Raw genomic sequence first — 27,146 nt, forward strand, 5'->3', positions numbered from 1 at the left:
TGCTTTTAGAAACATACTATCCTTGTCAGTTTCCTTTCAGGTGTAGCAGCTGGTTGTCTGTGTTTTCCTATGTAAACAGCTCATGCTGTTACTTTCTATATCAGGCCTCTTCAAATGGCGGCCCGCGGGCCACATGCGGCCCTGAACCAACTTCTATGTGGCCCAGCTGTAAAAGAATAAAGATATTAATCAAGAACCTTAAGTCATTCCTACGCTGATTAAGTAGCCTACAATCCTACAGTCATGCAGACCATGAATGCAGCACTTGGTTGCCTAGCAACATTAACCCCAGCAGTGTTGTTGTGTTTTGAGGTTGTAAGAGTAGCACTAGCAAGAATGTTGCTCTCTGTCCCAAAACGCAAAATTGACAACGAAAAACGGCAGATTTAACCCAGCCTGGACTGATAAGTATTTGTTTGTTTTTCAGTCACATTCGAGCACCAAACCGCTGTGTTTAATGTGCAATGAGTGTGTGGCGGTGTTTAAAGATTATAATGTGAGGAGGCACCACATTGAGAAGCATAGTTTGAAATGACCTTTTTATGTTAAAAGTTAGGAGAAAAATAGACTCTGATGGGAATTTTCAATATTTTATTTTTTGCATTTGCCCTTGTCACGTGGGACTAAGTTTAAAATAGAAAAATGGATAAACTGCTTATTTTTCAAAACTTAAATGTGTCTTTTATTTATTTATTTATTATTACTTATTTTCCCTTACTTTATTTACTGGCTCTGATCATCTTTTTATTTGAAAATCTGGCTCACCTGAACATCTAATTGAGTAGCCCTGTTCTATATGCTGTATCCTTGTCTCTTTTTCTTCTCTTCCCTCTCTTCTTGTACTCTGTCTGCTTTCTCTTTTCTTTTTCCCCAGCCTTCATTTCAGGTCCAGGTTTAATATGTAAACTCAGCAATAGACCAATTGAGAAAATAAAGAATACACTTAAATTATCAAGAAGGTCTTTATTACCATAAAACTCTTGCGGGGAAAACACAAGAGAAGCAGCAGCCAGACAACCATTCTGCTTACTATGATGCTAGACAGGACAAGTAAAAAAAAAAAAAAAAAAAGAAAAATAAAAGAGAAACTTACTCTCCGATATCCTCCTGGTGAAGAATCAATCATGTCTATACTAGAAGCAGCGCTGAGGATTTGTCCATTGCAGATTGCATGAGGGATGTAGACATTCCCATCAACGCAGCATTCGATAAACTCCATGTTGTTCTCAGTCAGAGTGCCGGTCTTATCAGTGAACACATACTCCACCTGATATAGAGGGAGACAAAGGGCCTCCAATAAGGACATGTTTGTAGAAAGTTTACACTGAGATATGCATGCAGATGCATAGACGGGTGGCCTACCTGTCCCAGTTCTTCGTTCAGGTCGGAGGTGTTCACCTGAGCACCCTGTCCCAACTCTTCATCAAACATATCCTCATCCCAAGTGATGAAATAGGAACCAAGGAATTTCTGCATCTCTACTGTTACATACATAGACACTGGGATGATGTAATTAAACAAAACCATGAAGGCCAGAAAGTCTGTGAAGGCTCGTATCACCTGAAAAAAAAGGCAGGAGACAATTGACAGTATTGAGGTTTTGAAGAAATCATAACAGGCACCTAAAGTTAAGTATGGGGTTAAGACGAACCACGTGGCGCTGGCGCTCAATCTCAGTCCTGTGGTTGTACCAGGGTTCGTCTCGGTCGGGAGACCACTGCCAAGCGTATTTCAAGACAGTGTTGATCACTGCTTTACTAATCAGGATGCACAAATACACGATCAGAAAGGCGTTCATCGACCTGCAGGGAGTGGCAGAATGGAAATGTGTCAATACCGTTGGTTGGGAGGTAACGACGTCGTACAGTGAGTCGTGACGCAGTCATTCATCTTACTTTTCAACAGCAGAACGTTTCTGAGATTTAGATTGGTAATTAAGTGCCATCTTGGTTTCCATTCCAGTGTAGATTGCAACAGCTGAAGTAGAGAAAACATGGAGTTATCGAGGCAAACAAGACAAAAGACATTTAGAAAATTATTCAAAAGATTTTGCAGAGGCTGAACCCTCATTTTTACTACCATAAATATGTTGTGTATTCTTCAGCGTAGCTCCTCTAAGGAGCAAGTTTTCAGCTCCAAGCGTTCTGCAAGAGTAAAAAGGTACATTTCTAGTAAAAAAAAACACAACCAAAGGCCCTTACTTTTTTAATTAAAAAAAAAAAAAAAGTACACCAAAACCAAAAAACACGCCCACCGAACCACAGGCTCCTCTTTATCCTTGTAAATGTTAATGCGTCCCACAAATCTGGAATAAAAAGGTACAGCAAAATCAAATCAAGACACAGCAATAAGGTTAAACCTTGTATCTGGGGAGTGTACACAGATGCATCAGCGGCAGCTTGTCACACTCACTTGTAGAGGTCAGGCTGCGGCTGTTCACATTCAATAGTGGCATGTAGCGAATCCACCTCCTGCTCTGTTCTAAAGGCCATGGTATCTGGTATAGCGTAATAGGTCTGAGATAGAAAGGTGGAAGAAGGGGTGGGGGGAGAAGACAGCAGAGGAAAATGTCACCAACACAGCAACCATGAGAACAGGATTTGTTTAGTGTTTCAGCCCCCGCAGGTTTTCTTAATGAACTGGAGAAACTGGGAGGATGGGAGACGAGTCATTATTAAGAGTGCGACCTGGGACAGCAGGGGGTCAACCTGCTGATGGTGTGCACATGAAGGGGTCGCCTCGAGGGCATGTATGAGACAGGGGGTGGGGTGAGTGTTCTACACATGATGATGTGTGTGTGCTCAGTAAGGGTGGGAGAAAATAATTTCACATAGTAATCCAGGATTTTTTTTTGTTTTACAATTTTTAAAATGTTTTTTTTTTTTTGGTCAAAAATCTCCAGCAGAGGGTGAAATGTTTCTCTTCGACTGTCTAGTAACATGACGTTATATCCGTTTTGGAAAACACTTAAACAAAAGACGGAGAATGGTGGACAGCCTGTGCAGAGATAAGTCCTCCACCATCACATTTCAAGTCAAAGGTGTGGACACATTTCAGATTTTTTTCTTGGAAGGAAAAAGCAGCACTGGACAGCTATTTGTAAACTATGTAATGCACATGTTGTGTCCTGGAATAACAAAAAAATGTTACAGGCCACCTAGCAAAACACCATCCTGAGGTAAATGCAGAACTAATAACCAGCACTTTTATATGCAGCTCAAGCTTTTAAAACAAGAGTATAAGTTCAAACAGCTGGTTCAGATATATTGCTGCTGAATAAATGTTTTTTTCTTTAGGAAATCTGGCTTGTGAAATAGTTTGTAAACTTGGCCATCATGCAACTTTTTCACATGGTCTGGTGTTGAAAAAGAAAGCTAAAAAGAGACAATATATAGGAATCACAATTTAATTTGAATCGGCATCCAAAAATTTTCTTAAAATTTGAATTGTGAGAAAAGCATATTATCCCAGCCACAGTGCTCAGTGTGTGTGGTTGCATGGGTGACATCAATGAGGGTGGAAGGAAGAACAGTCATCTTTCAACTGGAAAGTTGGCAATTTGATTCCAGGCTTTCCCTGACTACATGCTGAAGTGTCCTGGGCCACGACACGCAAACCCGAAATTGTGACCCGGGGTTTTGAGTGTGAAGTATGTGTGTGTGAATGGGTGAATTTGACAAGTAGTGTAAAGTGCTTTGAGTGGTCAGCATGACTGGAAAAGTGCTTTGTAAGTACAAGTTGATTTACCAAATAACATAAGAAAAGTGAAAGAGACATGTTGGTGAAATAATGTTTGATCTACTTCTTAATATGTTTGGTAGAAGGTATGTGCAAGAAATGATTGAAAAGTATTGGGATGTATTTAAATTTTTTTTTAGTTTTTAAAAAAAAATGTAGATAGTAATTTATGAGTAATTGATGCTTAAAAAATACTAAACAAGAGTTTTAAAAAAAAGAATGACCATCTTACACATGAAAATACATTAAGAAAAAAAAAAAAATGTCATTAAATGTGGTAATAAGGTAGAGTTAGGAGAAGTTTGGGTGTGGTTTAAGAAACAGATTTTTTTTCCATTTTGATTAATAATCAAACAAAATTAAATGTGTCTGAAATCACAGCCAACTCAAAATCTCAGTTTAAGCAAAACTCGAGCCACGAGCGGTGAGCCATGTATTCATTATGATACTTACATTTTTCTATACACAGCATGTTTTTCACTCAGTGGGGTGTGTTACTTTACCATTTTGTTTTTGTTACTTATTTTTATTCCCTTTTTAATTCATTTTATCTTGTATTAAGTTGTTATGGATTGTACAAATGTCTTTGTTCCAGAGCCAAACACAAATTTCCATTTCAAGAGTGAAAAGAACCAAAAGTAGCCTGGATCTGATCCTAAGTGATTATTCTTGCTGTATCCTGAGTCATTCAATATATGAATGACTCGGAGCAGGGATGGCACAATTGTGCCTCTCTTGTGCCTCTTTCACAGACAACACTACCCCGTGCCCATCCAGAAGTACTACTGACTGAATGCACGTTGCTGTATAAAACAGGAAATAAGCCAAAAAGAAAGCCAAAGTTTTGTACGCATTGAGCCAATTTACAGCATTCAGAGACAGAAATTAGATGCAAGATGGAAGACTTAGTTAAGAAGAAAAACCCTGAAAAAAGCCCACCCAAACCTGCCACTCTGCTTGATGCCCCCAACATTTGAAAATATCTCATTTAGTGAGTGATTCAGATTTACAGTGAAGTTCTTCTTAACACTCAAAGATCAGAGTCGCATTTTCCACCCTCATCATCTTTAACTCCATCAAACTACAAGTTCAACAGGAGTAAAGAGGAGAGTTGCTCACTCCACACACACCAATTTTTCTTTCTCAGCGATCGCTTAAAAAACAAAGACCTGTTGATCTTGTCCACACTGTGCTGCAGACATTTCATGAACCTTAGGAAAGTGTGTAACCTTGTGAATATAGGGTGTCTCCTTTAATGAAAATGCAGCTCATCAACTATCACAAAAAAGCTTGAACTTTTAATGATCCTTTAGGCTGGAGACAACACAAAATCCTATTTTGTTTATGTAAGAACATGAAATCACTGCAGGATGGATGAAATGGATTGCATATCACATAACATGGATTCCTCACCTTCTTTTTATTTCTTTATTTCTTTATTCATTATTGTCTTCATATTTTAAGTCCTTTACAAAACAAGTACTCAAATATGAGGATTTCCAGTCCACAATACCTAATGTTTGATCTAGCGTGTCTGGCAACTGAGCGATTGTTTTCTTTTGTTGATGCTGACATAAATAGATCTACTTTTACAAAATCGGCATTGTTCTATGTGAGCTGTCATGTATTTGGTTTAAAAAAGGACTTACATTTGACATATTTTGGGACTTTTTAATTTGTAAGGAGCCATGTAAACCGACCTAAGCCTGTGCTGTAACCGAAAATTATCATTTTAAGTTTGAAAGATGGTTGGGCCACAAAAAAAAAACCAAACAAACAAACAACAAAAAAAAAAACAAGATATCCACTAATCCTGTTACCTTGTGACTAGACTCCCCATCCAGACTGGTGGTGGTGACATAGCAGGTTCCATCATAGCGGCTGGAGGAGAGAAGGATGAGATCACAGGGGAAAGTCTCATCCTCCCTTACCATGACAACGTCCCCCACCTGACGGAAAACAGACATGTAGGTGTCAAAAACAAATCTTATACACTTATATCTATTTCCCCACATACAGAGAGAAAAAGACAAACAGAAAAACCTGTGGGTAATAGTCTGCTCATCTTGTACCATTTCTTTTTTCAAAGGATAGAGAAGTTGCATAACGGATTATGAGAGCAGAGCAGCTTAAATTCTGATAAATCCCATCTCCACGGTGACCATACACATGACACACGCTCTCTGATTTCGTATGATTAATGTATTCATCATTATTCCTGCTCCCGTTTCACACTCTAATCCTCTCTGTTTCATTTGTAGTAGTGACAGACCTTGGTATAGAAAACACAGTAAAACAAAGAGACAGACAGTGAGACAAGGCACCAAGAGAAGGACTAGGGGGAGAGTGATCAACGAGGTGAGACAAACATATAAAAAACGAACTTCTTGTGTAAGTGGATGCCAGATGTCGTTCTCAACCAAATTCTCAGAAACCTACTGCTATGGTAACACAAACTAAAGCTCTGTGCAACTTTTAAAATGCTTGGTAGCAGTGCTGAAGCTGTATATTCTAAGCCGACACTGAACATCCCACACAGGCTCTGCACACTCACAATGAGCAGCAGACACAGCAGAAACGAGATGTACTAGCACCCATTATGTACCTGCAGACAAATGGGGTTACAAGACTAAAATATAGTCTACTGAATCAATAGATCCATGCAGGAGGTGATGAGCTAGATCAGTCACATTATACAGTCTGACACTGTTTTCATTAAATGCTGGGGTGATAGAAGAAAGATGTCTGCAGAGCAGCCAACCAGCAACATTCATCACAGCTTCTGTGACCAAGAACACCATAAATTAAATAAAAAACAGCCTTACTGAGGATCTGATTTTTCACTTCACATCAATTTCAGCTAAGATTAGTTAATTTTTACAGCTAGTACAACTTATATTATTTTGTGTTAAGTAAATAAACATGAAATATGGAGTTTTCTCATGTGAAATATGACTAGATGAATGTGGTGATTTTACAATATATTTTGTCTTTTGAAAACAAACTATCAAAAAATTAAAACTACTGATATCCCTTTATTGTAAATCCTTAAAAGGAGCAGGATAAATGCTATTCTAAGGTGTAATATTGTTAGCAAGATGCTATTTGAATTAGGCCATATATTTTGAAATGTATTTTTGCAGAATTAAGAAATAATAGTTATTAGTATTTATATAAAAAAGTAATTATTTAGTTATTGTTGTAGCAAGGAATGACCTTCTGTACCATTTTTTGCCACTTACTAAATACACCACTGTTTAATCAATATGTTACATAGGAGAAGAGATTTCCATAATGTTAAGCAGCTTTTACAATATTATTTTTTGCACAGATCAGGAGCTCCATGAGTTCCAGAGTTGTCTTCAGCACAGAGCCAGCTTTATTCAGCCGTTTATTCATTCACTGTAAAGCTACTAACTCTTCATGTGTGGCCCACTACAAATAAGCAGCTGTCTTGTTCTACAAGAGAATTTAAAAACTCCACATCCTGACAAATGTGGTACCATCCATCAGTTTGCAAAGCTGGAAAGTTTGCTCACTAACCCTAACTGTGGAACACAGGTGTAATCACATGTGTGTTCACCAGAAAGAAAAGTAAAAACACAAATTATCTTCATCCCACTTTTAGCATGAATAAAAGAATCTTCAACATTCAGTAATCCAAATGTTTGTGGGAATGGTGTGATATTTGTGTAGTTATGAGATGATGAGAGTCACTCATCCAAACAGCTTCAAATTTGACACTGTTTTTCATTTGGTTATTTGCCAGGTTTTTTGGTAAATTTGGAGGGACGGGGGGGGTCATTTACTGGAAAACACTTACAGATCTTTCTATTTAGTCATGACAGGAAGAACAACTTGTATATTAGTTTACATTTGAGGCAAAAACAAAATTCCTCAAGCCACACTTAAGAGCTCAGAAGCCTTGCAATTTATTTGGACCAAGAGAATAATTGGAATTAAACTCATAATCAAATTTGAATTCCATTCAAATTTTCTAATATTTGCCACCTTAAAGCATGAAATGAAATCTTGCTCGGATAAAAAAAAAACAAACCCCAAAAAACTGCAGTGCTGAGGATAAACACTGCAGTTTGGTATTATATAAATAATCTAATCAAGAAGAGCAGTCAAGCAAACAACCAAACAGTGACCTGCTCTTGCATCAGAATGACATAAAGGACATCTGTGGATGATGACAGGAATATTATGACTCATGAAATACATCAGTCCTGTTCATCCTTCAAGAGACTCTTGCAGCAATGCACCAGGGGACAGTCTACTGAGGTTTGAGTGCAATTTACTGGTGGGAAAGACAAGAGAGACAAAGTTGGACAGCACTGCAGAGGGGAAGGAAAAGAGGAGGGTGAGAGCAACAGTTATAGAAAAAGTGAGCTTTGCAGCAGTGCAGCAGTGTTGCTTTGTGGCCTCAGGTGCTGCACTGCTCTAATGAGGCCATTCTTACCCGCAGCTTGTGACTCTGTGTCCTCACCACCTTTCCTTGCTGCACCACGTCCACCGGACACTCATTTATGGAGCAGTCAGCTTTGTGTCTGAGCCAATCCTCATAGCCCTGAAAGAGTTGCAGCAAAAAAGAAGATTGTAAAGGGGAAAGAATCAGGGAGGAACACAGAATATAGATTTTTGTGCAGAGTACTGAGGCTGAAACATAGCAGGATATCAGGCGAGGAAGGGGGGGGGGGGGGGGGGGGGTAGTCATACACTGTAATTAATTAGCATTGTGCTCCCTGTGCTTACTGACCTGTTTCTTGGATTTCTAGCCAACATGTCATGTTTAAGATTTATGTTCCAGTAATGCTCAAGCTTCCTTCCTTTGAACAGCTTCATCTATCACTAATAGTACCCCATCTCTCAGTATTGGGATGCATTAGAGAGGATGCATCTCTCTTGGGCATGGGATCCTCCTCAGCTCGAGTGATTAACAGAGGAGACCATTCATTATCATATTTCTCACATCACCAGACATATTCAATGGCATGTCCTTTTGCTGGGAGAGGAATGTGTATATACAGATAATAGAGCGGCCGATTGGTAGACTGTGTGTGTGTGCGTGCGTGCCTGTGTTTATTTCCGGGCAGGAGTTTGTGCATGAGAAAGACTGTTGTGGACCATATTTGCCGAAGATGTGAACATGTTTGTGTGCGTCCTACCTGTTTTATAGCGGTGACAGTGATAACAAAGAAGAGGGGCAGGCCACTGGTGACTGGGCTGGTAGGGGTGTCAATGATAAGCTGCAAGGAAGAAAGGAACAGTGGGAGGAAGAAAGATGTAGAGTAAGGAGTGGGGTGGGGTGAAGAGGGGGCAACAGAAAAGGAAGGTGGGAGGAAGCCAAGTCAGACAAAGCTGAGTTTGGAAGTGCAGCAGGGAAAAGCTGCTAAAATAAGAAAGAACGCACCAGTCCAGCAACACTGAAGTGTCTTAAGTTGTAAAATTTTATCCTTCATGAAGATAAATCTTTTCTGGATCAACTATCAAGATAAATGCTTTGTTTTTCCAGTTCAAACACATGTAGCAAACTTATGCTTTTCAGGTGACTTATACTTTTTAGATGCAAGCTGCAGCTACGACGAATTCATGTCCACTGAGATAGCAACTGGTAAAGACATTTACCCCACCATCACCAGACTGATGCACAACGCAAATTAGTCTGGAAGCTCTCTGTTTATTTCCAATTTACAAAGGGGCTGTTATCAAATGACGCAGACTATAATCAACCTGACAGACTATTTGTTACACAGAGCCATCACAGAGGTCCTCCGTAGAAATCATTCTGAAAAGGTCATACGCTTAGCAGGTGTCTGGATGAGGAATCTGTCCGTAACAGTCATAAGCAAACTACCATCAAACTGAGAGTAGCCTGTAGCTACCATTACAGGATCCTGACTGGTTAAAATCTCACATTATGATGATGTGTGATAATGCATAAAGCGGCTATGACACATCTTAGATGCATTGCCGTTGCTATTGGTTGAAAAAACTTTTATAATGGATTAAAAACAAATGACAGTGATTCAGTTTTGGAAAAACCTAATCTTTAATAAAGCAATAACCAGAAGTCAGTATCTGGCAATATTTCAATGTGTTATTTTAAACTCCCTTAACTTTATCAGTATGTTTTATATAAAAACACATCATTTTGAATCGAAGGGAAAATATTCTGCAATTAAAACATTGGGCTCAATCAACTCAACTCAACTCAACTCAATACTCAACAAAAAAAGTCCGCTTTTCTATGATTAACATTTGGTGCAAAATAGGGACTAATTTGTAAACAGGCACTTAGCAGACATGAAACGCATTATTTCACAATATGATTTTAGCACATCATGTTAAATCATCCACGTAGCCTCAAACAAGAAGCAGGTGTAGGATTTAACAGCTAATCTTACATAACTGCTCTGATACAGCAGCGTAATGCTTGTGGCTGCTGAACATAACAGCACTTTATTCCCTTTCATGACTTAATTTAAGGCTTTGAACAAATCTAAAATGTAAAATAAGAGGAAAAACAATTGATTCAGAAATGCAGCGTTTGTTCACAGACTCTTACACATCCTACTTTCAGATTAGAAAAAGACATTACTGCTTCCAAAATTACATGAAGACCTTACCTGGACCAAAAATATGACCAAGAAGTAGAAGTTAGCTATTCTTCTGAACTGCTCGAACAGGTTCTTGGGAATGAAGTTCCAAAAGGTGTACTGTGCGACAGAGTGACAGCAAAATTATCATGGAGATATACTGCAACAGACAGGGAAACAATGGTGCATCACAAGTGTCCTTCTTGGCAAGAGAAAATGGTGATGCACAGCTTGACAAACAGAAGACAAGTGAATTGTGTCATCCTTAAAAGTGGGAACAGGAGAGATTACATGCTTGTCTGGATATGGAACAGAAGAATGGCATGATGATAAACTGCAGTGTGGTGTCGACTGTGGCTTCCTCACCTTGGAGGAAACGATGCGGTTGTCGGGGTACCGCTGAGGGATGTAGGCCTCAGCTCCCGGAGGGGGCTCTTTATGGCCGACATACACCGTCCTACTGCCCACCCAGTTCTCCTCTCCCACACACTGACAAAGAGACATATGAAATATAGATATAAATAGCAATACGGCATGAGGAAAATTGGGTTCAATCACACTATTCAGCTGTGATTTGCTTACAATTCCTGACTTTCTCGCAATAATTTGGATTATTCAAACTTCACTGATTCAATTTTATGTCATGAGTAGTCATAACACCTTGCTAACATGATAAAATCAACTAAATTATGATGTGCAAATTGGGACGGAATCCACTAGACATGGTCCACTGTATGCCACAGTTATGTAAACATTACCTCATTATTTTACACCCAAGTCTAGCATGCAAGACCGTGCAATAACACATGACATTATGTTTTCACAATAACACAATCCTGAAGCTAAAAACACTTCAAAATCAATTGGGTCAATCATCTAAAATTCCATATTTCGCTCCATCTGAATTAATAAAAAGGAAGTGGTTTTTCTAAAAGAAAAAATAAAAGAATCAGCCTCAAGAATACACCATTCTGGATTAAAGGCTCCTCTCAAGGACTTTACACAAGTCTGTTACACAACTATTACTGCTTATTTACACAAACAACTTTGTACACAACTCAGGTCCAACTGAAGGATCTGCGTGTCTCAGAAGTATTTAGGTGGGATCGGCTTTGAGTAACACCAGGGTGGGCTTGTCATTAATCTTTTTTACTTTTCCAGAAGAACATTTCTGCAGTTGTTGCTTTGCTTCAGTTACTTTACAGCTAAATCAGAGTCAGAATCAGCTTCATTCTCCAAGTGAGTACACAGACAAGGATTTTTTTGCTGGCAGAAAAAGAACTAAAATAACTAGGAAGTAAATCTATTTACAGTGTGTGTGTGTGTGTGTGTATATATATATATATATATATATATATATATATACACACTGTAAACACACTGCCTGGTTCACAAAAACTTACTATATGGGTTAAGCTAAGCAAACAAGAGCAACTAAGAGGTTATTTAGCACCAACTGATGCTGTGATTAGCTTTTATTCTTTAAATCACCATGTTGAAGAAACTACCTGCAGTTAAGGAAAGATCTTACTGTGTTTCAGAAAGACTAAAGTAAAAGGAAACGAAACATCAACTAAAGAGAACATCAAAACTCTTAAAATTGGAAGAACTGTCCATCACATTATTAAAACAGAAGAAAAGAGGTGAATCATAATTTTTAAAGAAGAAATGTAGTCAAAAGAGAATCTTGAATTATGATACGGGGATCATTTTATGTTTGGAGAAATGATATTTAGTTAAATCAGCAGCAGAAGTGGTTGGTAATGTTTGATTGAGCCTTTCCACATCAAATCAAATTTTATTTGTATAGCACCTTTCGTACATGAAGCAAAGTGCTGTACATATGATAAAAAAAAAACAAAGAATGAATTGTGATCACTGTCTCCAAATATATGGACAGAGTCATCATTCACAAACACATTCAGACACACCCCAATTTCATCTTGCATAGCACGTTTCTAGAAGCATGTCTTCTGTCTCCTTAACCAACAAATAAATAGAGAATGAAATGAATGAATACGAGTGAGAATAAATGAGAATAATGCTACAGAATGGTCTGTCCAGGTGTAACCTGGCCTTTCGACCAATGACTTCTGGGATAGACTCTGGCAACCCTTAATTGGACTAAGCAGTTAAGAAAATGAATGAATGAATGAATTGTCTTTGTAGCAAAGCGATGATGAGTCTAGATTAACCTTGGTTTAGAGTGCTGAACACAACAAAGGATGAAGTGTTTAACCCAACATGGCAAGTAGGGCTGTGACAATAAGCTTTCATCCTGATTTGATTCGATTACCTTTTTTTTGGGTGCCGATTTGATTTGAATTGTGATTCTCATGATTTTTTGATGTTACGGATTTTTGTAGACTAAAAACAAACAAAAAAAAAAAGTACAAACGTTTTTTACTCGTTATTTTTCTTAATTTTAATTAGGAAAAAACAGCACAGTGGCCAGAACATCGTTCTGCTGCTATCATGCCCCAGAAGACAAGTAAAAAAAATGATAAAAATAATAAAAATTACAAGTGTCGATATTTTTTGGTAAAAAAAACTATTTTAAAATTGTCAAGCAAAAGATCCCGATATTTGATTTTTTCGATTCCATTTCCCACCCCTAATGCCTAGTCACACTATGATTTATAGTTGCTCCAGCTTGTCTCAGCTGAGCAATATTATATCTGCAAAATAAAAGCTTAGTCAAAACTCAGAATTTTTCGTGTTCCAGTTTTTTTAAAATTTTAAAAAAAAATCTTTTTCTTAGAAATTCCATAAATCAGATAAAAAAAAAGTTGAAACAGAGGTACATGCATACATGACAATAGCTTTCCAAGATACTCTTAAGCCAGTGAAGGAGTTTGATCACAGTGCCATGACAGTTTCTCATTAAGTCCTGACTGAGGGCTCAACAACCATCCAGGAAAACTTTCATGAGATGGCCGGCACATACTAAGATTTCACAAGAATACCACAAATTTTTGAAAAAATTATGCACACATTTTATCTATTTACTTATTTGTGTGATGGACATGTGTGACTCCATCACCAAGTACTGCTTTATAGTTGATGCAAAAGATATGTGATGACAATGAGTAAGCACACTGATCAATTGTTTATTGAAAATGTTTAAAATCAAATGTTGATAGGTATTTGTGGAGGGGGACTGGCCATCCTTCTGTGAAGAGAGTTTTAGTTAGCATTGCTTGATTAGAAAACTTCCTATACGTTTGTTTATTTTCTTAACAACTAAAGTTACTACTTACCTCTTGTGGTCTTGGAGGAGCGCAGGAGCTAAAAGAGGGAAGGAGGCTCAACTACCTGCTTAAGAGCTGCAGGAATGGACCATATTAACGAGGAGGGGGATGTAGTTTAAAGATTAAATAGTTTTATGTATGTAACAAGGTTTGATAGTCACTGACTGATGAGTATATATAAAAAGAGATGTTTATATGTAAATATTTATGCTTTGTCGTGTTTAATGCTTTTAAGTAGGTATTAGTATTTTGTGGTTGGTAATTGTAGCCCCACCTTAATGGGCTGATCTCTTAAGGTTGACAGCAAGAGAGTATAAAAGCCTGCTGTATCTATGTGGAATGTGATATTGGTTGGAAAGTACATTGAAATAAAGAGTCATACTCATTGTTGGATTATAAAGCAGTCTCATGCCTCTTCATATTAATCATATGACCGACGGCTAACTGACAATTTGTTTATTTAAAGCTGACTGATGATTCTGGTGGAGCCTGACACACAGGAGTTCCATTTCCCATCATTGTTTGGGGAGACAGAGGCTTTGGTGGATGTTACTTTCATACATTAATCCGAGCAAACACCAGAAATAAGCCTTCTGCCATTGCTGGGGTGGCATTTCTGTCATGTCAGACAGAACAGATGAGAACTGGGCTATTTTCTAAATAACATTAAGAAACCTGGAAGGACTTGTGTCTCTCCTGGCTGTTTAGACAGCAGTGGGAAACCTTAAATGTGGTTAAGTAAAAAGAATATGGAGCATTGCTGTTGTATGACACAGAGGGGAGCAGTGGTTGATACAGTTTGTCTGCTGATCGCAGATGCAAAGGTGCAAAGGGGAGGAACATCAGACATACAGAGTAAAAAAAACATGCTGTCATACTCACAGCTGAAGAAAATGCTGGATTTTATTTCCAACAACAAAACAACACATAAAATTTTGGTGGACAGTTGTCAGTCTGACACCAGATTCTACATATCCATGTTGCTGTCCAGCTTCATGTGGAGCAACAGGTAATGTTTGTTATGCTATGTAATGCCAAGAGACAGGAAGCTGCAGTATTGCTCAAAGTTAGTGTCTAATGTAGGGCTGCAACTAACGATTATTTTAATAGTCGACTAATCTGCAAATAATTTTTTCGATTAGTCTATTTTTACAGGCTCCACTATGTTTTACCCCACTCTCTCCATTTGCATCATATGAATGTCACCCTGATTCCCAGTCAGTCACAACATAATGTCCTTTCGTAAGCTAAAAGAATGACTCCTGAACCAGTTGAATATTACATTTAAGCTTAACAAATAGCTGCTTATTTATTTTGAAACATTCAAACTTAGCTATAGTGTCATATCCAAGCTATACAGAATTTCCCTGAAAAGGAAAACAAAATAAATAAAACATTTTAACATCTTAATGTTCATAGAATTGCATTAAAATGATTGTTTACATCTTGAAAAAAAACTATTTTATAAGTTAAACAAGGGCCAGAATCCTTTAAAAATTTCCCAAATCCAACGGTGATCCAGATCACTACTAAAATTAAATCACTTCTTCCTTTTCACATTTCCAACAACTCTTGAACATTTCATGAAAATCTATCAATAACTTTGTGAGTAATCTTGAACACAAACAGATAAACACCAGTAAAAACATAACCTCTTTGGCAGAGGTAACAACAGCACATCACTACTCGCTAATGCTAACTTTGCCATCCGGAATCCTGGATGGCTTTTGTTTCAGATGTTCATGCATGACTGACATGCTACCTTGGTATGCCAACTCTGCATAGCAGACTACACATTTCACCTGTTTGACACTTTGTTTAGCCTGAAATATCCCCAAACTTTGGAAATAGTTTGCGCCGCTGTCAGTTTGTTCTTCATTGTTTAACAAAGATGCTGCACAAAATGACAATACTGCCCCCAGCACTTCTGGTGGTGCTTTGCATCATTTGCTTGGTGTTTAGAGTTCTTATACGGTCTGAAAAGCTGTGGTCGGTAAATGGCATTAAGTTGCCTTGCGCAGTGTTTTATTAGCTAAGCTATTACGGCTGTTTATAACACAACGCGTTGACAATGAAATTTCGTCTCAACGAATTTTAATTGTCGACTGTGATTTTGTTGACGAATCGTTGTAGCCCTCTGCAGGGTGGACACTGTGCGATTTTAGAAATCTGACTGTCGGGGAATTGCTCCCACTGCACGACCGGGTTTGTCACTCGTAGTCTATTTGACCCTACGACATGTGTACTCATACTGTACGACTGCTGCCAGCCACGATTATTGACAACCCCGACTAGTTGTCGGCGTCAGTCGGCATGTGATGGCACAACGTGCTCAAGTGTGAACAACGAACCCTAACCCCCGGTGCCTTCTGCGCAGGTGCGAACGTAGAATCGTGACGTAACACCACTCACACTGTACGAGCTATAGCAAAAATTTCTAACATGCCAGAAGTTTGATCGGGAGGTCGCAGCATTGTCATTATAACGTAGCAGCAATTAATCCTTCCTCATGAGTGTTCTCACACTGTACGGTTCACAACTCCCAACCGTACTTCCTCAAGCTACGATCTTTCCACGATGACGCAGCGTGGTCTGCGACAGCAAAATCGTGGTGAAATCCCCTCGAAATCGCACAGTGTCCGCCCGGCATTAGTCTAATGCTTTTTGCTGTATTTGGCAATATTTTGATCAGAAAATGAAAATCATTTAGTCAGTAACACAAATTACATACACAATGACCTACAACCTAAACTAGTAATGTTTAAAGCTATTCTTTACCAACTTTTAATACTTTATTATAACAAGATTTGCATTTTATATTCCAATGCAGATTGCCACTGAATGCAGCTTTAAAAGCACATTAACTTTGAGATCTCTAGATACCATACAGTCAGTAAATGTAGACCTCATCTTATGCTGTCAAGTGCAGATTTCTATCACGCTGTCCATGTCAGCAGAAACATATGTAGGACTTGCCACTCGGTGGCATCACCAAGTGATGCCACAATATGGCAGAGCTCACAAAACAGCCACCAGATTGTTCTATATATTGTTCTATTTGTTATAGAATCTATACCAAATCCTGACACCCTCCTAAGTCATCAATGGGACAAGTATACATTTACCTTATATAAACATTTGCCTTTTCTTGCCACTTTCTAAACATTTTCTTTTTCCAGTCTGTTGCTGATGCCAGATTTATTATTTTCTAAATACAGAGAAGTTGGTTAGGGTTATATGAGGGCTCAAACAATTTAAAAGAATTACAGATTTAAGTTTTTGGAGTGTTTCCTGGATATTGACTTTGTATATTACATTAAAGTTGGTCTTCAGCGGCAAGCACAGTTCATTGAAGCACTTTCAAGCAGCACATTAGGACCCTAGACCTTCAACGAATGCTTTTGTTGTAAGACAACTGTCAAAGATGCAAAAGGAATCAAGGGATGATGGCATTTATTTGTTTATATCCGTCTGTACACATAGCCTAAAGCTGTGGTGAACGATGTGAGCACAGCCTTTGGCAAAGCAGCCTGTCACTCGAAGCACAAGTGTCAACCATTAGCAGAAAAGTTACGAAAAAAGCACGTCGGTGAAAGCAGTGCTTGAGTGTTTTAAATGTCCTTAAAATTGTGCCAGAGTTTTAGTTCATTGGTACAGATTAGCGGTGTAACCATAAACTGCATATAAAAAGATGGATGGAGTCTATGCAAGACTGACATGTTTGAATACTAAAACAATTGTTTGAATGACCACACATTCTCAGATAACTGCATTTTAAGTGAAAACCCTTCCACCATTTTAGACATTTTATTTACTTCTAGAAAGAAATAGAAATATAAAAAAAAGTCTTTTTTAAAAAGCTTTTTAAAATAGAAACAATTTAAACTAGATCATTGTCGCCGTCTTGATTTCGGGGTCGAGCACAGGTCAACTAGAATAACTTTGCAGTGAGGGCACACTGTCATCCTCATGTGAAGAGGGCAGGGCTTACGGGGGAATGGATCTTAGATACAGCTCAGCACAAGACAAACACATTGCTTTCATCTTGTCCACTTGTCTTTTTACATATTTCACTGGAAATCCTAAGTGCTCCAAAACAGTAGATATTAATAACAGAAAACGGTTTTCAAGTTTTTTTTAAATCATCGCTAGCCATAATGCCTGCTAACCAGAGGCTGAGCTGCACTCACTTGCTTATGGAGGAAGTATGTGCAAGGCTTCTCTACCTTGTAGGAACTCTGTACGCCTCAGGTGTGTAACAAACATTCTGAACCGAAAAATCAAAACAGGATACATGTGCTGTTCAATCCCAGTACAGATTATGTAAATTTCCCACTATCATTCTAATATCATCAAACACAATCCACAAGCTTTAACAAGCTTAATATTAAACAGGCTTAAATAGGGCCAGGAAATTAATTAAAAAATATTTAAAACTAACATCAGAACCATAAATCAATTTAATCTTTCTTATGTCAATTATCTAATATCTTTGGAAATTTAAACATCTCATAAATAAAAAATTATTATAATTAGTATATGACCATATATATTTAAACTGTGTGTGTTTAAATCAGCTTATTGCACAAGATATGCTCTTCTGTTATGCAAATTTTTGCTACAAAAAATTGCAGTTAGCTATGAGGGCTAAAATTAAATGATCCTGAAATAATTACTAATTCAGTTGCCCGGTCTTATAGGATGAAATAAAACCAATGCAATGACCCAGTAAAATGAGCAAACTGAAATCAGAGGAGAAAAAAATGCACAAATCACACAAGCGACTGCCAAGCTCAGAATCACAGACCTAAACTTATCCTCTGTTTATCAACAGGCACTTGGCAGTGAGATAAAAATAGACATGTAGCCAACAGCGTCAGTCGACTTGAGACCCTTCCAAAACATTAGTGAGGGCAACATGACCCTGAGAGACACTGTGAAACGGAAAGTGTCTTGAAAAGAGACTGAATGGCAGAAAGCAACAGGGGTAGGACATAAAGAGAAGGTTATTTTAACGATATAAATGAACACATTATGACAGGATTTAAAGAGTCTTAAATGTAAAAAGGCAACAAGGAGAAACATAAATGCATGATAAAGGAGTTCAAATATTAAGAATAATTTACTCTTCTACTTGTACAACTCAAACCTTTCCTCCTAAATATCCCAGTTCTTTGTCTCTGTCAGTCACTCCCTCACATTTCTATCTGCATTCCTCTCTCTTTGGCCACCACCATCCACTGGCAGAGACTGTCACACCATGGCAGTGTGACTGCAGGATAGAGACGGAGGAAGACACAGAGAGATTGCATTGTGGTTTGTAGTTATCTGATCATTAATCCTCACTGATCCGTATCAACCCTCGTCCTGCAGTTCCCTCTTCATTCTATTGCTCCATCAGAGAAAGTGGCTTGCTGATTGGTTACAGGACATGAGGGCTTTGTCTTTATTAACAGAGAGGCTGGTCTTATATCATCAGTAGCAATGACATGATGGATTTGATAAGCGCAAAGCATCTCACCACTGCAGCCTCTTCTTTTCACTTTTAACTGCACTGTGGTGCAATCTCTACAGTAAACAGTTTACAGTTTAAACTCTGGAAGAGAGGACAGCAGCAGGCATGCTGCTCCTAAAATTAGAAATGCTGCAATTAAAAAGACATAAAAATTAACAATTTGGCATAGTCTTAAAATGAGCCTCGTTTTGTAGATGCTTCACTCCACAGTACTTAACAGGACAGCAGAAGCTTCTATCTTCATCATAGAAGAGCAGCTCTCCACCCCAATAGTTGCATGATAAATCCAAGTTGCCTCCATGTTGTAGTTCTTTTCTATCACAGGATGTAATAAAAGACACACACCATTACCTTCCTTGATTAAACAATCATGTTTCATAGTTTCTCCACTGTCCCGCAATGCTGTGTTGCAGAAACACTTGGCATGTTATGCAAGGATCCCTCATTAACCTACAGATCAAGTTTCTCTGACTAAGCTCTCCTTTAATGAACTCCTTATGAACAGAGTAAGCATACAAAAGGAGATACACAACAATTAAGAATGTAAGTTTAGATATTTACTTGAGCAATCAATGTTTGTTTTGCTCATGTTAAAAGGTAAAATATTTATTGTTTAAATAAAATACTCTATATCACTTCACATATTGTGGGGAAAAAAAACATATTTGGCTGTCAGACGGAAGAGGGAATCAGCTGGGGAGACTGTGATTGGCTGTAACTATAAAATACTTGCATCTTGGTGCAAAGGCTAGCCAGCCAGCATAGCATAGCACGTATGTAGTGTTAAGCTTGTTACATACTCCACAAGCAGCAAGAACTTTTTTCTTGAAGGGCTCCGAGAAGTATCGTGTGATAGGTCAGACATTTGAGGTGGGCGTCGTTAACACGGAGAAAGCATGAAGCGGAGTTACTGCTTCCGCATTTTTACTGTTGCAGGTAAAACGGACTGTTTTGATAAAACAGCTGATCGAGGTAGTGAGAAAGTACGAACATTTTTACACGTAAACACTCGGACACAGCCGCGTGCACGACCCGCCCTGCTGCGGATGAAGTTGCTCGTTAAATATGAAACTAGAAAAGCACTTGGAGAGCGGAAACCTCCGCCAAGCACAATGTTAAAGAATCCTTTTAAACAATTCCTGGATCTAAACAGTGATCCGGATCACCACCAAACTTCAATCAGTTCTTCATTTTTACATTTCCAAAAATTCTTGAAATTTTTTTAAAAATCCATCGCCAACCTTTTAAGTTATCTTGAGCAAAAAGAAGCCGGGGAAAATATAACCTCCTTGGTGGAGGTAACAACGGGGTTCATTGCACATAAAAGCAGACATCGCCCCCCGCAGTGATCCCTCCCCCGCTGCAGACCCGTGGAGGATGTATGGACCTGACAAAAAAGAAGTGTTTTATTGTTCTTGCAGCCTCGAGAACAAGAACTCAGTTCTTGCTTCTCGTGGAGTATGTAACAAGCTTTACTTATTGCCCAGTAGTTACAAGCGGACGGCACACTTCACTCAGACATTTTGTGTAGGATTCAACTATTCACTTGCAGCACTGCCATTAAAGAGTTGACAAGTCCTAATTGCCTCATATCTGCCAACATGAATAGCAGGATGGATATCTGGACTGACTATTTTAGACTATGATCAACAGTTATTGATAACGGTAACTTGTTTGGCAGGTTCAAATATTATACTGTTTTCTTATAACTGGTTTAGGCTGTGTGACACCAGTAGTAATCTGTTTCTGCTACTGAATTATTTTTATTCTTGGTCACAATGTTGACCTGATAAGAGCAAATAATTGAATAATTGTGGTAACTCTAAAACTAGTCATTGACTCTCAGCAACACTGCTGCCACTTTTCAATTACCATCAGAATTCATTTTCCGAAGGATTTTTTTTTAACCACACAATGTGAAGTTATTTCTTCAACCAGAAAACTCATCATTTTCAGAGGATTCCGAGATTCCAGATGTAAAGATTGCTTTTGCCTGATGAAGGTACAACAATCAGTGAACTAACAGTACCAACCCTTGTGGCCCTCAGAGTAACACAGACAATGTCGATCTTCATAATTTTTTTTTAACTACATTTATTTTTTTTCTGTTCAAACAGGCAAGAAATGCACAAGCCCTTAGAGATTGTTTGACATTGTTAATCATCCCATTGTTATCTGTTCTGCTCCGAAATGCACAGAAATGCCATCCCAGCAATGGTGGAAGGTCTATTTCTAGTTTTCCCCATATTACTCCAGTAACTAGAAACGCTGTAAGCTCAATTTACAGCATAAAATGAATATATGCAAAAAATATAGAATTTAAATGTATAAATCGGGTTTTGTAACCCCGTAAAAACATCTGCTTTTATGAATGGCAGATTTATGAATGTGCAGAAAATTATTTGCATCGTTGTAAAAATAATATCTGTATTTGAAGTCTTTTGAAAACATCTGTTAAAGGATGTAAAGAGATGAACTAAAGATGGCTAAAGATGGTGAGGCAGATTTCTTTGGCCCGGTTTTTCTATCTATATCCGATTGGATAACAACTCAACAGGTCCAATCAGAGTAGATGGCTTCCTGTACTTCCACACTGCTGCAGGCTCTCAACACACAGGCCATTTTGAAAACGCACAATGACTGCTTAAACAAAGAAATGCAGGAGGACATGATCAGAGTATGAGAGGAAGAGAAATGAGAAAGGGAGAGAGCAAGAGATAAGACAAGAGTCAAAATAGGACTAACTAACTTTTACATCGTTAGGATGCAAGATGGATGTTGAACTAGCTGTCATTAGGAGGTGAGTAACAGAGAAAATCTGCCAAAGATCTGTAGGGTTTTTTAATATGTTGACAACCTTGCTAACACAACACTAAATAGATTTATTTTGTTACCATGAGAATTATCATAGTACTTTTATAATATCATAGTAATTAATGTTATTGTTGCTGATTTAATTTAATATGTAAAGTCGCCTCAAAATAAGAATGTTAAAAATCCTTTTAAAAATAAGTAAATAAAAAAGTATATTGTAAGGACGACCTATCAGTGGAAGGAAAACTGGTATGTTAGCAATCCAAGGTAAAGCTAATTCAACCAGCCCATAATGCACCGCTGTCTACAGTACGTTGTTTGTGGTATGTCTTTTATTGGAAATATATCGAAATAAACTTAATCACAAAAATGTTCTGAATTGAGAAGTTGCTGAGGGAAGTTTTCATAGCTTACTGTGGTCATGTACACTGTGGAATGAAGTGCAATTTAAGAAACTTCTTTTAATAAGATTTATGATGGATAAACTTGCTGTTCACTGTTGTTTATTACCCTTTAAATAACCCAACCTTGTATAAAAATGAGTATTATATGGCTAAGAACAGAATATTTTTTAAAAAGATATACATGATATCCAGTGGTGTAGTCCAGGGTATACACAGGGATAAGGAGTATACCCATTTCTTTTTCAGTCAGCATTGAGTATACCCACTTCTAAATCCCCTGTGATGCTGTTTTTACAATTACAAATGTCCCTACAGACGCACCTGCTTCACACAGAGACTCACCTCAGGTTACCTATGCTACATAATAAAGTTATATGTATATCTGTCTATGAGGCTGTCTCTCACTAGTCTGTGTGTCAGTATTCGTTTCTTTATTTCATAGCTCTTCCTCCCTGAAACCGAAGAGCAGAAATTATGTGACAATGAGCAAATGTACTGATGGATTTTCGGCTAAACTAAATAGAGTAATCTTACATGTCACTTTCTCTGAAAAAGCCTTTTTCTGGGCTACTTTTGTTTCTGCTTAGAAAACAAGGGCAAAAAATTGTGAGTATACCTACTTACTACTTCCCATATCCTGCATTTGTGTGGCACATCACTTGTGCCTGTCTTCAGAAATGAACACATAATGTTATATTGAGATGACAGACAGACAGACAGATAGATATTTTATTCATCCCATGAGTGAAATTCATTTTACATGATTACAGTTGATAAAACTACTGATTATATAACTAAATCCGGTGGATATCTAACTGATTACAATTATGTCTTTGATCAGCTAATGAAAATGAGGCTAACAACACCCCCCCCCCCCCCCCCACCACCACACGCACGCGCACACACACACCAACTCATTAGTCATTAATCACCATAGCAACACATACGCAGCAAGAGACTGCTAATTAATGTGTGTTTCATTTATATTATTCTGCAGATTCTGCATCTTCACTATGTACGTATTTCTTCTTAGTTTAACTCTATTAGATAACAATAATTTATGCAGACAATATCTTCAAGATCTTCTTCCTGCTTATAATTAGGTCCAAACAAAACATCTTACATCCTGGTTTTGTTTGGGAGGCTTTTCTCTTTTTAGACAACAAAATAAACTGAAAGGTATATATAAACTGATAATGAAAAAGGACAGGGAAATATCTTGTGGGTACAGAAGGTGACATATTAGAGAATTTTTTTGCAAAATAAAAAACATAATTATCAATATTTTGGTTAGACATGGAAAACTGAGTTCTGACAAGTAATACCAACCACTTTGACAAAAATGACTAAACTTAATGCTACATATACCTGTCAAATAAGACATTTTTGAAGTGACAAAATTTGTATCCTGTTGGTGTCCCAGCTCCTGCTCCCACTTGACTCGCTGTGATCCAACAGTTACATAAGTCTTTAATCCAGCTGTGCTACTTCTCCTCTTCCCTCCCTCTGCTCTCTCCTGTTCCTCCTGCTGCCGTAATCTGCATCCTTAAAAAGCCCACATTTTGTCGGCTTTAATGTCAACACACTAAAACCGACTTCAAAATGGTTCTCACAAAAAACTTTGTGCCATACCACATAAGTCAAAGATCATTCTAAAGAGCTTTCCACACAACATGAACACAGCCCAGCATGAAAAGCTCAGCCCAAATAGGAATCCTGTTTGTTTTCATCACCTACAGGCGCTGTCTCTCCACCAGGGTTGCATCACCACGGGGTGCAGCAGACAGGAATAGACTGCCCTTAACCGTTCGCAGCAGTGAGATGTAATGTAATGTAGCAGGCAGTTTTCTGCCTTTCAACACCAACCCTGGGACTCAAAGACCTGTGAAGTTGTTCAGAACTTTTCTTAAGTCCTTGAGCATGACGGCTCTCCTGGTCTCCACTAGTGCTACAGCTACAGAGATAAAATGTAACCATGGGTCAATATAAGAAGAGACAAGGATAAATAAGGCTGGATGCAGGAGAAAGCAGAAGCCAAAGTGCAGATTTTAATAGAAATGTTCTTTACCACATGAGCATGTTAGATTTAAAAGCTCTACAAACATAAACAAATGCAACATGTGTGCTTTTTACACAGTATTTGGCATTTTAACATCACCATCGACTGCAGCAGCATTCTTCTTATGCACATCATGACCTCACGCAGTTCTCAATTTGTGCCAATATAAAGAATCACAACATTTTTACCAAACTCAAGAGAAGAAGCCCGGAAGGTTTTTGTACAAATTATTATAATTATTGTAATTCCTGTTACCATGTAGACTATGATATAATAACCTAACCAAATTTTAAAATCACAGAACCATTTCTTTTTTCTTTTAATAAAAAAAGTATTGGTTGTCCTCCATTGGTTCAACTTGACTGCGTGTTGCATGCAGCTAAAAAAAAAAAATAAAAATAAAGCAAACATATCAGTCAGCTCAGTTCACACACACACACAAAAAATTCAAAAGAAAGTTTCAGAATCATCCCACTAATGCAGTTCATTCAAATAAGACACAAAATCCATGTCAAGAAACCACAACACAACACAAGTGTGTCAATTTTGCAGCATTCACATGTTTTTCCCAAGTCAGACACTGATGCATATCTCCAACACAAATACTGACAAACATGAAAAGAAAATATTTTTCTAATATCTTTTTTTAAGAAGGTAGAAATGTTGTCTGAAAACAAATTTAAATGCAGGAAAACCAGAGTTTATCTGACATGACAGACAGAAACAGGGAATCTCCACTGTGAATGTATCAAGGAAGTTTTATGGGGATAGGAAAACATCATACAAAGTAAAAGGCCGTATTCTTTTCTGAGGTAAAGTGGACTAATTCAGAGGTGTACACTTTACAGACTGAAGTACATTTACTCATTTGGTTTTGGTCTACGTTTGAGCTGTGACCTTGATGGGAGCAGACTTCTCTCTCTATCTGAAAAGCCTTGGACTCCCTGCTTATCACATTTTAATCACCTTGCAAGATGTAACGTTTGTTCGCTTATGTAGTCTCATTACAGAAGCAGCTGTTCAGAATATGGCAGGGTTAACACAAGGTTATACACAAGTAATATATGTCCACACATCCTGTACATCACCCATTCCTCCCATTGTAAATCAATATCTTGATACTTTAAATGATGATTCACACCTTGTCTGGTTTAATAATGTTGTAGTCAGTGAGGATGCAAAGGTGATGGTGACCCCCCCCCACCCCCGTTTCCTCAGTCATGACTCTGATTTCCCTTGATATTAGCTCTATTGGAGCATCTGTCAAGCTTCTTGCCACTCGCCCACTGCAAACGCACACAAGTACACACTGATCTGCACAAAACCAGTCTGATGTGCACCAAAACCGCACATTTTGCTGGTTATCTTCACAACACCTGAGCCAGTTTTGGGTTCAAGTGAAAGCGTGAGAGATGTTCGAAAACTGAGGAACTCAAAGCTTCACCAGGCCTGTCACTGTGGGTTTCTCATAGACCCCCCCCCCCCCCCCCCCCTTTAATTCAGGCGCCCACCAACCAGCTGCTTCCTGTCCTGACAGATAATCAGAGGCTGTTGATGGCAGAGGCTCATTCAGACCAGGCCAACCAGTAATATGATTCACATCATCATTATGTGGACATTTCCTGCTTACAGATGAACTTGATAACTGATTTAATATAATGTTAGTGCCTAACTACCCACTCTCTGACTGTTGCCACAATTAGAAGGTCTAGTTGGGATTTATTTCCTCTGCAGAGGAGAACAATTTGAAGCAATAAAATAGTTCATTGCGTGTCTGCTGTGGTTCATTTTAACAGGCCAGCGAAGTTCATCTCTTTTTTCACGTTCAACAGTCATTTTGCATCTGTAGCCACTGGCACATTCTCCATTCAACCCCACAACAACACCGTAAAGCCAACAGTCAACCCCCTGCCAAAGCTGATCAAGTGAATTGTGCATCACTGCACATGAGCAAAGTATTTGTCATCCAGCGCGTCCCCGTTCAAACCAACAGAGCAACACTGGGAAACCAGTGTGCAACAAAGGCTGGGAAAAGGAACATCAGCAACAAACATGCACTCTGTATTTTCACATTCAGTCACAGAGCTAGAGTTGTGACAATGTTGACAGACGGCGGCCCTTACGTATCTGGTGATGATATTCCGGAGCAGGCTGAAATCCATCCTTTTTCACAGCTCCGGCGGAGATTTAACTGGGCGACAGAGACACTCGGCTCTCCCGGGTTCTTCGTAAACGCTACCTAATGTGGATCTTTCCACCAGCATCCATCGCTCTCCGCCGCCACCGCCACCGTCGTCGTGTCTGAGATTTCACAGCGGTCTCTCAGTCACTCGGCTGCTCTGATTTCCGTGGCATCACTAGAAGAGCCACGCAGCCACCGAGCGATTCCAACCTGCACTCTCACGCTTCGAGCTACATTTCAGAAGATTTGTTTTTCTAATTTTTTACAGCTTCAAAGCACCAAACTTCCGACTTCCCTCCCTTGGAATTCTTCGTGTATGGGAAATTGTTTTATCCTTGCAGGAGAGGTTTTTTTTTTTTTATACCCACGCCGTGTGTGGACCGCTCTGTGGTAACAGCGGTGGCCCTTAATGTAGCGGTCCACAGCGCGCACCCGTCAGATGACTGTTCGGCGCATGCGCACTGGTTTTCCAGTTGCTGAATAAATTTGGATAATATAATTAAAGCAATAAGCAGTCGCCTGTGCAAAAATGATTTAGAACACGTGATTTTCTTTTTACCTATAAGGTTTTATCATTATTA

General features: G+C 38.5%; 1 protein-coding gene across 3 annotated transcripts in view; it reads right to left on the minus strand.

The window, feature by feature from the left end:
* Positions 1-26,918, minus strand: part of LOC306766324 (phospholipid-transporting ATPase IH-like) — a 41,216-nt gene extending 14,298 nt beyond the window's left edge. For all 3 annotated transcript variants that reach the window (XM_079254013.1, XM_079254015.1, XM_079254014.1), the window contains exons 1-13: positions 26,507-26,918; positions 10,707-10,829; positions 10,371-10,460; positions 8,910-8,990; positions 8,204-8,311; positions 5,559-5,687; positions 2,413-2,516; positions 2,255-2,305; positions 2,080-2,144; positions 1,896-1,977; positions 1,652-1,802; positions 1,363-1,560; positions 1,094-1,267 (exon numbers count right to left, since the gene is read on the minus strand). In XM_079254013.1, coding sequence (XP_079110139.1) covers positions 1,094-1,267; positions 1,363-1,560; positions 1,652-1,802; positions 1,896-1,977; positions 2,080-2,144; positions 2,255-2,305; positions 2,413-2,516; positions 5,559-5,687; positions 8,204-8,311; positions 8,910-8,990; positions 10,371-10,460; positions 10,707-10,829; positions 26,507-26,545 — 1,395 coding nt within the window. In that variant the 5' untranslated portion in view covers positions 26,546-26,918. The remainder of the gene's footprint in view (positions 1-1,093; positions 1,268-1,362; positions 1,561-1,651; positions 1,803-1,895; positions 1,978-2,079; positions 2,145-2,254; positions 2,306-2,412; positions 2,517-5,558; positions 5,688-8,203; positions 8,312-8,909; positions 8,991-10,370; positions 10,461-10,706; positions 10,830-26,506) is intronic.
* Between the last annotated feature and the right edge of the window lie 228 nt (positions 26,919-27,146).

The sequence above is a fragment of the Telmatherina bonti genome (assembly GCF_933228915.1).
Source record: "Telmatherina bonti genome assembly, chromosome: 15".
Lineage (NCBI taxonomy): Eukaryota > Metazoa > Chordata > Actinopteri > Atheriniformes > Telmatherinidae > Telmatherina > Telmatherina bonti.